Here is a 14,967-nt window from a genome sequence, read left to right as displayed (position 1 = left end):
TAAGGCAGCAAGCATGTAAGAAATAGATCTGCCCTTCAGGAGTGCCAAGAAACACATGCAAAAACATATGCTATGGGAGTCAAAGATGTATTTTCAAACCAAAAAAAGAGAGGAAAAATTATGAATTTGGGGGAAAAGCTACTTTTTTTTTTTTCTCCTCGATCTCTTATTTTGACTGGCCAGAACAAGACAAGTGTTTTTGCCCAAAGACTGGGGATCCCTCTGTTCTTGGCACATAAGAAGCTTCTGCTAAATTATCGCTATAACATGGAGACAAACTACAACTAGAACTGGTTGGAAAAATTTTACCAAAACAGTTTTCTGTATTAAAATTAATACCACAATGGGATAGATTTGGAAATTCATGTCGTGATTCTGACATTACCAAGGAAACAAAATGAATCAAAATGTCAGTTTAAAATGTTTTGGAGGGAATAAAATGTCATTGTTTAGCAAAATTTCACATTTTTTCCTCCTCTAATGTCTAACTTGCAAGATATTAAAATTCTTTTTGCCCATAATCAATCTCTAGCCACTTCATCCTGTTTGGATTTGGAATTGACAGAAATGTTTACACATCAAAATTCTGTCAGTTTGGAATGGGGCTCCAAGGCACCATCCACTCTTTCAGCCTCACTTTTAACATGGGATGAAAGATTTTTCCGTCTTTTTTTCTTCTTCTCTGCTACATGGTTCTTTTTCTTTCCTGCCTATTTTTTCCCTTTTCTTTCCATTTTGTAATCTCCCCCTGTATGCAAAAAAATACTGGAGATGCATTATCTTGCACTTAATTTAGGAGTTTAAGCAAAGAGTAACAACTTGTCACAGAAAAAAAACTTGTAGAAGTACAGTGCTTTACACTTATGTACGTCCATCTCTCAATATCCCTCTGAAAACATTCAACAGATTCAAGTCATTTGCTATATTAAGCAGAGGAGTAAAGGCCTCGAAGATAATTATATTCCCTTGAGTTTCCTGAAAGTGACTAAAAAGACTAATGCCCAGTCCGAAGGAGAGGCTTCAAAGGAATGAGAAATGACACAGCATAAGAAACCTAAGAACCCACATACAGCCTAAGAGACAAAATCCAAGAAGTCAAGCAGCAGTGGCTGGCATGAGTGACAACTCAGCACACAAAAAAATTCTGCCCTAAATCACCTAAATCAATGTAATTTATTATTCTTTGAGATTACTTTACTATCAAAAAGCCTGGGATATCATATTTAGCTTGTATATAGCCAGACTGTATTATCATCTTACCAACATCTTGACTAGATACACAGAGGTTTTGTCAATAGTGGCAAGACCTGTTCAGAAAGTTTCTGAGCCTTTGTCTGCTTAGTGTAAGAATTTGGTATTAGTTCTGGGAATAGAACGTGTATAAGAGTATATATTGTTTAGCTAGTAACATCTATGTTTGTTCCTTTTTTTTACTGTAGGTTACTAATTAAGAAAAAAACAAGTGCACATCTAATTTTTTTGCATGTTTATGCACCAATTACAAAATTATTACAGCAATTCTTAACTTCTAAACTACAGTGGGTCCTTTTTATGATCAACATATTTTTTACAAAATAACTTGAAATGCTGGGGAACCATTACTTGAACTACAAACTGCATGATGCAAATCACTAAACAATGTGCCTTTGTTTGCTATTTTTCTGCGTTTGAGTTTGTTCAAACTAGAATTCTGTGTGCTAAAAGGTTCACCCTGTTCTATCAGCAAGTTCCCTTCTCCATAAATTAGATTGATGCTGCATATAATTCAGAAGAAAATGCATGATATTTATACTCCAGATTCCTCTTGTACTAAGAGGTCAGGCATCTTTATCAACCAGCGACCTCCTCTGCAGTTTACAATTGTTATCAACTTGCAACTTCACCAAGATAAATGCAAACTTGAACAAGCAGATGTGCTTTGCTTCTCTCCTGGTATTGTACTGAGCAGAAATTTTAGTATTCATTAAAAGCAGTGGCAATCATGTAAGTGCCCACTTAATGCTTTTTCCCTCTCATTTCAACCTTTTAGAATACAGCAGTGAGTGATATAGTCAAAAGACTGCATAACTGTCTCAGATTGCTTTTTTAGCATCTCTTTGACAGTTCTGTGTTTAAACACTGGGGCTGATGTCTGGGAAATTCACATTAACATACTTTTTGTATGGTGTGTAATCTGGAATAACATTGTAAATGAACACTCCCTCCTAAGTCATCTGTAACCTGCTAGCTCCAGACATTCTTCCATTGTAAAAGCCAGTAATTGTATCAAACAATAAAACAGCAAACACATACAATGCTGCTCACATTTGCAAAGCAGGATTTCTTAAAATAAACAGATAAAGGCAAATTAAACTAAAAAATATCTGATAACAATTTAGTCTTTGATACACTGTTTTACATGCACCCACACGTGTATAATAATTGGCCAAAATTACTTCAAAAGGAAAAGTGGTTTCCTTCTACCCTGCTTTATTTAATTACCTTGTAATTATGGAAAACCAACCCAATGCATGCTGCAAACCAGGCCATCAGAGTACCTGTAGTGAGTCAAACCAAAAGACTCTGTAGCCCTGTACCTGCTGTCCACTAGTGGTTAGTAACAGATGCCTAGAAAATAGTAGGACTGCAAGGTTTGCCTAGATTGAACCCTCCTTTGAAAAATTCCCTTGGATTATGGCAATGAATGGATTAAGGATTCTCAACCATGTGAGCCACAGGGTCGATTTTAATACATATTTTTCCTTTTTTACTTCCAGTTGTAGTCTTAAATAATACATCTTTCAGAGGAAAAAGATTTCTGTAACAGCTTTTTTGCCCTTTAGAATATTCCAGTTTTGGTTTACAATACATATATTGGGACAATGAAAGAAAAGGAGATAGAGGACTGTGTTAAAAAGTAACAATTAAAAATACTTTAGAATTCCTACGTGGATCTCTGCACATCGAGACAGATTCCTATTCAGATCTTCAGATCTCACAAAGGTGCTTTCAGTACCTCCCAGTTGCCATCTTCTGGAAAGGAAGACTACAAAGAGCTGTCACTGTACGAGGTGCACAGCACCAATAACCATGTGTAATGTTTGTGTACAGTGCTATGCAATAGGTGTTCAAAGTGCTGTACCGAGAATAATTAATCCTCAAACACATTCACATGGTATGTGGATCGAGCATCGTTTTCACAGTTTTACAAGGGGAACAATAAAAGAGGCTGTCAAATCTGAAGAGGACTAACTAAAATTTGGTTTCCTGTCTTCCTCAGGCTCTGTCAAGTATTTCTGCCAGAGGCAATAACAGTGCACAGAAACCATATTCCAGATCTTTCAGTTCACTGGTTGTTCTCTGCGCTTCGGGGCCGTGCTGCCTCCCTAAAGCTACACTTACCTGCTAGTCTGGAATGAGACTGAGTATTTTTACTCACTTCCTTATTTCGGGGGTCAGGGATCTCAATATTTAAGAAAATCACAAGACATTTTTAGGTGACTCATCCCAGAGGCTCAGAATCTCAAAGTTTGGCTACTTTCCATTCCATCAGTAGAAAGAAGCAACTTCAGTATTAGTACAGCGTGCAAGAAATTCCCCCAAAAGCATACATGTGTTTGGAAGGAGGGAATGAAGGAAAAATCCTTTAGCACCTACCACTCCAATAACTTCTACAGCTTCTCACCATTAGCATACCTGGAAAACAGTTGTTCTGGGTCATTTTCCCAACAGAGGAATGTAGCTTAAATACTCCTGAGACTCCCAGCAGCCAGTTTAACGTTCAGAAGTCTTCAGGACATACTCACTCCCCAGAACTGGAGAAATACTGGAAGAGTGTGTTGCTGTGCACTTTTCTGTGCTGTCCTGTCTGAGCCTTTGATGTACCAATTGATCTGAGCCACCACACATTTAAGAAATGCAATAAAAAACATTTTTTTTTTGGTATGCCCGGTCTTTTAAAAATTACATCTGTTCGAAATCCCTACACAGTTCAATGTTTTTCACTGCATTTCCAAAGCCATTCTTTTGTAAATAGTAATTAGTGCTTAAATACTTCTTTCAAGGGGTTTCTACATTAACATAAAAATAGTGTAATTACCAGTGGTCAAAATGGCATGACTACAATTCATAAAATCTGATTTCTTTTGCTGCTCTGGAACTGATTTTCTTTTTTATCCAACACAATTTTTATCTGGTTTAAATGTGAATATTATTGAACCTAAATACATAAAATACCCGTTAAGAAAGGAAAGCAAAAGTAAAGCTAAGCCTAGTTTTTCAGGTATTTCTGAAGAGTTTTTATCATTCATTTGAAAGTAGGGGTGATGTTTATTGACCAAAATTAGCTGATTTTGTTCTACAATCTAATACTACAAACTAGGTGATTCTAGTAGTGCTACTCATTGTAGATGGGAAGGCACCTTTACTCTAAAATATGTTTAGTCTGAAATAAAAACGTTCTTTCAAGCTGAAGCTGCCCAGGTCAATTCCTGAAGTGCACATCAAATAATGCAATCAATTTTTTTGGTGTGTGCATTATATGCAAGTAAGGTTAACATTTTCAGGAAAAATGCTTTGAAGAGCTAATTATTGTTTTCCACTACAATGCAAAGCCACCTTCTGTTTATTTCAACTTCAGCTTGAACCTGAATTTCAAATAGGAATACTGGTTTTGACACTGGAAAATCTCCAGCAATCACACTGAAGCAATGGATATTATAAAACATGTTAGTTTAAGTAATCTTCCCAATCTATGCACAGAGGATAATTCTCAGACACAATATGCATGTGTTGTAGCTTCTACCACAGATCAGCTATTTATTTAAATTTCCAGGAAAGTAACCCACAAGCTCAAAGTGACAGTGGATCCTGGAGCTTACACTGTTTAGAAATGATATTGCAGACTTGAGCAAAGGGAATTATAAGAGGAACTGAGCCAAGCAAGCAATTTCCAGTACCAACAATATGGGAGATGAAAAATAGAGATGATTTTGGAGTAATTATTTGATGAGTGCTCTAAAGCAGAACATGCGTCCTTGTCCTACATCACATTTGATTTATATGCATGCAGGGAATAAATTACAAAAACAAAAATAATGACAAAGCTGAGGACAAGGATAGCTACAGTGCAGACTGAGCTTCATCTGTCTTATGATATAATCTACCTTATCTAGCCTTGATTAGAGAGAATGTTTGGGGCTGGAAGGGACCGTTAAAGATCATCTAGTCCAATCCCCTCTGCTATGGGCAGGGACATTTTTCACTAAATCAGGTTTCACAAAGCCCCATCCAACCTGACTTTGAACTTTTTCAATGATGGGACATCCACAACCTCTCTGGGCAACCTGTTACAGTGTCCCACCACCCTCATTGTAAAAAATGTCTTCCTTACATCCAATCTAAATCTACCCTCTTTCAGTTTGAAACTGCTGCCCCTTGTCCTATCACTACAGCCCCTGGTAAAAAGTCTTTCTTCATCTTTCTTATAAGCCCCCCCTTAAGTATTGAAAGGCCATAATAAGGTCTCCCTGGAGCCTCCTCTTCTCCAGGCTGAACCCCAGCTCTCTCAGCCTGCCTTCACAGAAGACATGCTCCAGCCCTCTGACAGTTTTTGTGGCCCTCCTCTGGACCTGCTCCGGAGGTCCATGTATTTAGAAACAATCCTTCCAAATTCTTTTTGGCTGTTTAAAGTGATGTCATTTAAATCTCCTGCACATACACTGGAAAATTAGCATATGTTCAAAGCTGTCATAGCATGCATCTTTTTTATGTCTTTAGGAAGTTTCACTGGCCTCATGGCCTTCTGTTTGGCCATACTGGGATACATATTTTGTACTTCGCTTTTTCCAATTCCCCAGAACTGGATTTTCACATTGGGAAAAAAATACAGCCAGAGAAGAAACTAGGTAAAAAAACCAGAAAAAGATGAAATATAAAGCAAGGAGAAGGTCAATTCAGAAAAAAGAAAGGAAGGGTGTGACCAGATTGGCACCATTGGCAAGCTATTCTTCCCTTTTTTCCTTCATTTTCTTTACCCTGAATAAGGGTAGCAAAATAGAAAACTGACTTGAAAAAGTCCATCATGATACGGCATGACTGGGCAATAAGATGACAGATGAAACTGAATATAAATTTATGCAGAATAATTCCAGTGCTGGAAAAAATATACCAACTACAGATACACACTGATGGGTTCTGAACTAGATATTACCATTTAGGAAAGAGTTCATAGAGTTATAATAGGCAATTTTATGAAGATATTATTTCATTGTTCAGTCACAGTCAAAAATAAAAACAGAATAATACACAACACTAGAAAAGAAAAGAGAACAAACTAGGAAATTTCATTATGCCAAGGGATAAACCTGTGGTGCACTCAGATCGTGTGCAGTTCAGTCTCACCATTTTTACATCATATAGAACAAAGAGGTACAAAGACTGACATAGATGATCAAAAGCATTTAAGGACTTCTAAACAGTCTTCAGCCTGAAAAATATCTTAAGGGCAGATATGGGAAGAGCCCTTATAAATTCTTAAGCAGAATGAAGACTGAAATTGTTCAGTTGCCTCTTTCAGTATTAGGAGATACCAAATGAAACTAGCAGATGACAGGTTCAAAATAAGCCAAATTCTTCACACAGTTGATTATCGTATTGTGGAACGCTGATGCAAGGCTGCATCAGCACTCAACATTTGCATAGATCCAAAAGGCAAGTAAAAAACTCAAGAGAAGAAAAATCCATTTAATACATAAAAATTAATGCTGTGGCTCAATAAGTTCTTGGACCACCTTCCAGATAAAGCTGCGAAACGCGCACATCTCATTATTGCCAATGTTTAATCTCCTCCATCCAGTTAGGCATCAACCTTGCCCTAGTATAACCTCAAATCCCTCCCTGGGAAGGGGTCAGGGGGCTTTGAGTAAAAGAAAAGGAAACAACTAATTACGAAAAAGAATGAAGTGAAAAGAAATGAGGTGGAGGGCTTTAGGAGTCAGAGGATATAAAGTATAAAACTAGGTGACTTAAGGAGCAGACAAGGCAGAGCATCTTGGCTGCTGGCCGCAGTAAAAAATGATACTGGGCTTGAGACCCAGGATCTGAGCTTCTACAGGCCCTCCTGTGTAACCACATGCAGTTAGCCTAAAAAAGAGAGAACATATTTTAGGGTATGACTCAGCAAGCCAATATGCCTCTATTAGCACAACACTTGAGCATGTGCTTGATAGAACCATAAGGTCCAGGGAAGTTAATGTAAAATTCACTTTCCATCAAACAGGCCCAGTAATTTTATGTAGAGCAGAAAGATAAAACCAGAATGTGCTAAAGGGTAAACTGAAAAGATGAAATAGGCTGATAGACCAGAGTGGCACAGACTGAAGAGGGTATGATGGAACAGAAAGCTGGAAGGTAGGAATCAATTCTACGCATAAAGCTACAGGGGAAACAGCAAGAGTAGGATATGTCTGGTGCCTAAGAGGAAGCTGAGATCAAGAGAAGGTGTAGCAAACAAATATTCTAGTGTTTATTCCAAGTAATAAACAAAGATGTAGTCTAAAAATGACAGAAGACATAGATTTGACACAGAGCAGAATAACTAGGTGGGAAGGTGAGGCTTGTGCTGTGGGATGAAGGAACTGACAAGGAAATTTGGTGGCAGCAAGTAAAAATGACGTTGGAAGTAAAAGTCTGTGTCAGAATCTGTCAATTATTTCTTCAAGAGACTAATAAAATGTTAAGTCAAGGAAGAAGGAGAAGGTTGGGTAGGCTGTGGGAGTTGCAAAATTATGGCATGTACAGGAAGCAGCTATCTAGAAGAATGAACACTGTTGGAGACTAGTGCCTTTCACAACAAAATGGACAACCAGCAAAAACTTTTGAAATTTCTTCTTCTCAAAGAGAACACTTTTAACCATTGGACCATTTACTATGGTATTCAAAGTTGATAAATTGTTTGTTTAAAAAAAAAATAAATTTAAAGCTGGACTTTCAATTTTGAAATCTCATTGGCTAGAATTAAAAAAAAAAGTTAACAATATCAAGGTGGAAAAAAACTTTAAATGCTAGCTGAATGAAACCTCTGTAGTGACCCCAATTTTTTTTTCTATTGGATTTTCTAGAATGAATTAAAAACTTAAGTTAAATTTTGCATTTTTTCAAATTGCCAAGAAACTAAAAAAAAACTTCAACTTGCTAAATTTGCAAACCTCAAAGACGCTCTTGCAAAAAATGTAACTCAAACCACTAAGATCACCTTTTCCCACACTGCACACTACCATGACATTGGAGGCATGCCTGAAAAGTCAGAAAGTTAAGTATTCTTTTGGAATAAAAATGGTGAGAAGACCATCACAGAAACGCCTTGGGGAATCTCCCTACCATACTGAGAGGATTTCAGCTTAAGGACTTCTTCAGAACATTGTACAGCTGTGACCAGCAGGGAGGCAGACGAAGAACTGGGGAGATAAAACCTGTGCAGCAAGTAATGTGTGTAGCTCCCATGCTTGCTCACTAGCAATACCCCAAAACACTTTTCTTCCCACACTAGCAGATAAATAAAATTATTATTTAGAAGGGATAACCATACAGTTTGTATAATCTTTATATGCTATTTTCGGTACATTATTAGAATAAATTGTAGAAACCCACAAAATAGGATTAAAATTTGGTTTCTTTTACAACAAATGTTTCATTTGAATACAGAGACAGAGTGACTATGTCACTTCCACATGCTGTCCCTCATAGAAGACATGTATATATATAGTACTCATAGAACAATGTAATTGCTCCTTGTGGGGCATATTACTGGGTTCCCAAGCTCAAATAAATATTTATCGGCCTTGCTGATAATTATTTGCTAGTAAATATTTGTTTAAATTGTCAAGATCTGATGGTTTTTTATATTCCACTTCAGCCTACATGCATCTGTCTGCTTTGTGCTTTCCCAGTGTGGAATGCTGTAAAACAACGCAAAAAAAGACAGGAAAAATGCAAAAAATACCAACTACGGGAAAGAAAATTCACCTAAACACTGAAATCCATTACCCAAAAACTGTGTCCTTTCTCTCTCCAACTCCTTCATTTCCTCTCACCCATTTTTTGATAATGAATATCAAAATCCATAATCCATTTTTATTCTAAATTAAGGTATCTGTTCTGCTGCAGGAACAAAAACTGACCAGGGTTTTTGTCTGGATACCGTGTACGCTTTCCGATTTTCACTGACATTTTTTTTTTTAGCATCTACAAAACATTGCAGAAGCACATGTAAATCACCACTGTCTTGCCCAGCAAAACAGAATTTCAGTTACCAATGCCAACAGTTGCCTACAGAAGGCATCTACATCTGGTCTGCTACATCCAAGACAGCAACCACAGGCACGTTTTGCTTTGTTTGGAATTCATCACTGTGGTGCAGCTGAGCCTCAGATAAAAAAACCATGAGCCTCCAGGGTTAAACAGACAAATGTTTTCAGTCACAACTTCTTTTTTTTTTTTTTTTTTTCAGAAGCAAAGCCGTAACAATGTATGTAAGAGGTTTTATGTTAATCATTAAAGGCCTACTGACTTACATTGTTGCTAACACCAAGAAGTTGCTTAATGTACACTTGAGAGTGTGAAGGCAGAACAGATGAATAGTCTCACAAATCTTATTTGCTCAGTTGGAAAAATGCAAAAATATTTGTTAAAAAAAAAAAAAAGGAGAAAAATATGTGATTCCTGCTCACTGCCATTGAAATTTCAATGTCAAATTAATATTCATCAGTTCCGAGTGCATGATGGTTTTTACTGGGAGGCAGAAGGGGCAGATACAATCAGTAAACAAATTTACTTTCAAATCCACACATAATTCAATACCTACCTAGCCACTCATTGAATTTTTTTACTTCACTAGGAAGTCCCAGCTCAGTAAAATCACCAGCATGTATTAACACATCTCCATATGGCATTTGGATGGGATCAGTTCTTGAGTGAGTATCAGAAATACAGACAAATCGTGTATATCCTGGAGGTTTGGGAGCATCATGGGGCACCGGATCAACCCTGTAAGAAATGCATCATAACAAGGTGATAAAATACTTCTGTACTTCATAGTGTCTACTCTGCAATTCTAATACTATTTTTTACCTTTACAAAAGATTACACAGACTTCTAGATCTGTCTGATGGAAGAGATTTATAAAACAAAACTAACAGTAATGGGAGGTGTAAAAACTCTTGATGTTCACATCACAACATTTTCAGTATTTGTTGAGTAGACGGATTAATTTAAAGAGATTAAGGAAAAGAGACTGAACTACGGCAGTAACTCCGAAACAAATACTTAGACATAAATCAAAGGCTTTGCCAGTTTCAAAGGAACAGTACTATTCTGCTTCATTGTTTAAATATGATTACACAGTACACAGAGAAAAGATTTATTTTAGATACATAAATACATTTAAATGCGTTTTTTTCTAATTATAACTTTTTTTCCTGAAAGTTATATAATTCCAGCAAATTTAATTAACACATTTTGGAGATATGTTTCAGTGTGTTAATGCAAAGCAAGATAAGAACTCTCCTGACAGCAGCTGTAAATGTACATTTAAGCCTGGCTATTGTCAGGACAAATGTGGACACTTTCTGGGCTTAATTCTATTAAATGAAATCAGAAACTGCGAGGGGCGAGTCTGCATTGTTCAAAACCTCAAAACTGAGGAAACCAAAAGAACTGACTCAGTTTGATGTGACTTACTTATGATTTAGAAGAGGACAGCTGAGAACACCTCTCTGCTACGTGAGGAATACTTCTTTTCAACTCAATCTTTTTACCTTTAATCCTTATTTTATTAGAATGTATAGAAACAAATGTATTTATATGCAGCTATACCAAATCTGTTATTCCAGAATAAAATAAAATAAATAGAATAAAATCAAAAAGCCACATATGCTAGAGTTCTATTACTGTCACTAGAAACCAGAGAGATACACAGAATTATTACAAATTATTTTATTTTTAAAACATTAATTTTGAAATTATTTTTGTTCACTTTTTCAGTATGTAATACATATTCCTAACCTTTGCTGGTTGTGCTTCAATTCAGGAGATTACTTCTCTATATATAAACTTAATAAAAAAAGTTATAGATCTTTGCTACTAATAATACTTCCTCTGTTTACTGGGTAAATTTTCAGAAGGAATTTTATTGCTTGGAAGATATACAATAATAATCTTTAATGACACAATCTTTTCTCTAAGTCAAAGAAGAAATCCATGAAATTTATAGGTAGGTAAACTGAGGGTTTTTTGACAATTTCACAAGATTAGTGAGAGAGTGAGGAATAAATCTAAAGCATCCAAATGTTCTTACGTGAAAGGAAAGTTGTTAGCATTTTCTACAATGTAACTACAAAAGTAGAGTACACACAAATTCTTGTGTTTGTGTCTTTCGTGTGCCTTTTTAGAAAGAAGAAATGTTGGGTTTTTCACAGCAATACTGGAGAAACAACCTTTGATTGCAAGTACCTTCTAGCTGTCTTTCTGAAGTTCCAGTTTTTGAGCAGGAAGTAACTAAACATGAGGTAACGAGTAAAATCAGCTGCTGTCAAACCATACCTAAGGAATACCCAGCAGTATGGAGATGGGAGATGCTAGTGGGGTGTATATAAGCAAGCACATACTGGAATTTGGACCCTGAGAGAGAGAAGCTGCAAACACTGTATATCGAGCTGAGGGAGTTGTTGTGGACCAGAGGCACATGTGGAAGAGCAAATGAAAACAAAGAAAAATAGGTAGATGCAGGGGGAGTTAGACACAGGAGGTCACAACCTCAAACAGTGGGGCTGCAGGACTGTCAAAAATGCCCGTTTTGGAGAGAAGAGAGCTGCCATAGAGTGAGCACGACGGGTGGTGAGTGGAGGTAACAGGGGTGCAAAGGAATATGGATGGTGAATGGTGGGTTTTAGACTAGTGAATGAGGCTTGTTATAAGGTGCAAGCTGTGTGAAGGGCAATGCATTCAGTTCATGGAGTTCCTCCTCAAAATGAACTGGAATGGCTGGAAAATATGAAGGGGAGCTGACGCTGGCTATTGCTGCAGACATTCAAGCTAAAAAGATTAATCATCAGTTCAGTAAACAAATTTTGATTACTGCTCTGTTTGCCCAGCACTTCCTAAAGAGAGTTACAGGTCGTACTAGTAAGCCAGCTTTAAATTATATATACTACCCTGGCACAACATAAAGACTGGTCTAAAATACCACTTTTTGATTTCTCATGCTAAGATAGCCTTTAAAGCTGGTGCTGCTTCTCCTCTAGAAATCTTCTAAAGCTCAGCACAGCAGCAAGTTGGGTGTTGGGGAGTAGCATGCATTCACATGTTGCTCCTCTGAAGCTGAATGGAAAAAACAACAGGCTTACCATGGCAACACATGCAGCACATAATGCACGTTTTTTCTTTTAGTTTGGATGGGGAAGATGTGGACAGTATTTTCCTGGTTGCCAAGGTAAGTATAACCTTCAAATCCTGTGCAATGGGCCAGAGAATTTTCATGGGAAAAGCATCAGTGGAAAAAAACTAAATAAATGAGATGCAGATTTTCACCTTGAAGTGATATGCACACACTGAGGCTGGATATAGGTAAAAACATATGTCAAGTTTCACTAACGCATCTAAGTTGTATTACTGGAAATAATTTCTGGAGGCTCAATCCCCATATTCTAGTGTAACGTGTTCCCACAGCAGCTGTCACACCAACACCCATTGCACTGCTTGCAGCATGAGCAGAGGAATAAAGATCTACTGATCTCCAAATGCATCTGCTTTTTCTTTAAAGCAGTATGAAAAGTTGCAGAGAAACTGAAAAACAAAGTTTAAAAAACTCAGAGCAAAAACACTGCCAGAGGTTAATTTATACACTCAATTTCAGTGGTTACACAAAGGAGCAAAGAAGGAATTTCCTAGAAACAAATGATGGAATTGAAAACACTATTAAAATTTACCACCCTTCTTGTCAGTGGCAACCCAGTCATCTCACAAGCACAGGAATCCTAGACTAATATGGGGCTAGAAAAAACTGTTAAAAACCCAATGTTACGGGTGCTAAAAAGTGAAACAAGAAATATAAAACTCCACGGAGGACCAAGGAAGAGCTGCAAAATTTAATTCAGAAGAAAAGGAGCACAAAAAACCCCCTGTGGTTAAAGTAGTTTACTAGGAGTTCAGATGTTAACAGGTCTATGTGAAATCTGTTTATGATTGCCTGCAATATCACTACTCTAGGCATTTGGAACTACACACAAAGACAAGGCAAAGCCCTCACCTCCCTGAAGTTAATGACAAAACTTGCATGGACTAAAGCAGGACTACGCTTCCACCCATAACAATCATGTGAATAAAAGGTGCTTTTGTTACACTTTTTATGTCTACTTTTGCCTTCTTTGTTATTATTCTATTCATTGGTAAGAGGCAAAAGCAATCCCGCTGGCATTCAGAAACATTATTTACAATTTCTGTACCAAGAGAAAGAGTAGGTCAGTCTGTGGTAAATGTTTCAATTGATTAGGCCTGGTTTTCTATTTTCACAAGCTTCTTCAATAGTATTAATCATTCATGAGAGATTGCTAAACTCTTCTGAGGACCTGTCTTCTAAGAATAGCTTATTTTTAAGTACTTGCTTAGATGCTGAACTTTAATAATGCAGTTGACTGTCTAAGCCCTCCAGTAACATTATTTGTTGTTGGTTAGAAGTTTAAACTTCACATTGTTTAGTACTAAGATGATACTAATAAATAACTTATTTTCAGCTCACTAAAAAACATTCAGCTTTAAGACCAGTGAACAAACTCATGAGTGCCCAGGAACTGTCTGAATATTCACAAAGAATGGCCAAGCCTTAACAAATAAAGCAACCTGCATTTGGCATTTTCATTTGTAAAAGTATTTCTGAACCCACGTGTTTCTTTGTACCTTTGCTACCATTTGCCAGCTCTATAAACAAAAGATGTTTCCCAGTGCTAACATTCAACTCATTTTACTGTTTGTGTACAACAGCACCTAAAAACCCCAAACACAGACCATAAGCCAATGCACTGCCCCCCAAAACTGGGTGTTTGCTCATCACCCTGGTATACCTGTTACTCTTAAGATTTTTTAACCTAATATCTACTTTGTGCCAAACAATGTACATAAGCATTCACTAAATTGGCACATAGCATTAAACCAGTCATAACGGCTAGAGTTTTTTTAACTGCAGAAATTATGGCCTATGTTTGTTGAATTACCAAATCATATTAAATATCAAAAATGTGAATGAGGTGACTGCTTATTCAGTCTTCCTAAAGGGAAAAAAAAAAAAATTCCTTAAAAAAATTAAAATAAGCCCTCTGATCTGAAGATAAGGCTGCTTTTCTCTTTAAGAAACACAATAAAATGGTACAGGCATTTTTATTCCCTATAAAAATATTTTACAGTAGAATTTTAAACTTAATTTATTTGTAATAGCTTTACTGTTTTGCTCTTCCTTCTGGCTTTAAACTTTATGGCAATTTTCATTTTGTAATTATAATTCTCCACTTTACATTAAAAGTAAATCATTTAGAGCAGTTAATTTTACTGATCTTGTCATTATATAAGAAGTCAGAAACAAACACATTATTTTAATTACTCCTTAAGCACTTCGCATCTTCAGCACATCGGTATGAAAGCAGGTTGTCAGATGGGTGATCACACTATTTTATTTATTGATGTGATTTTCCCCCTGTATGTAGCTGTAATATAGCTAACCAAACAGTATGTGTTGTACAGATATGGGCTTGATATTTTCAACAGCTATTTACATCAATAAGCAAGAACACAATGCAAACAAGCATTATTAAGATTGAAGAAAATATCATCTTTATGGCACCTCTTATTTATTACCACTGCTTGTTGTTTATTTCTCTTTTTAATATGTGTTATAGACTAGAGTTAAGCTAGTAGAGTGGTCTTTCTCCCATCCTTTAACAA

At 36.6% G+C, this 14,967-nt stretch overlaps 1 protein-coding gene across 3 annotated transcripts in view; it reads right to left on the bottom strand.

Annotated features, from left to right (window-relative positions):
* Positions 1-14,967, bottom strand: part of MPPED1 (metallophosphoesterase domain containing 1) — a 59,912-nt gene that overhangs the window by 29,983 nt on the left and 14,962 nt on the right. For all 3 annotated transcript variants that reach the window (XM_051608161.1, XM_051608160.1, XM_051608162.1), the window contains exon 3: positions 9,842-10,023. In XM_051608161.1, the coding sequence (XP_051464121.1) occupies positions 9,842-10,023 (182 nt within the window). The remainder of the gene's footprint in view (positions 1-9,841; positions 10,024-14,967) is intronic.

The sequence above is a fragment of the Apus apus genome, chromosome 1, assembly GCF_020740795.1.
Source record: "Apus apus isolate bApuApu2 chromosome 1, bApuApu2.pri.cur, whole genome shotgun sequence".
In the NCBI taxonomy this organism is placed as follows: domain Eukaryota; kingdom Metazoa; phylum Chordata; class Aves; order Apodiformes; family Apodidae; genus Apus; species Apus apus.
This window is presented reverse-complemented; position numbering and strand designations above follow the sequence as displayed.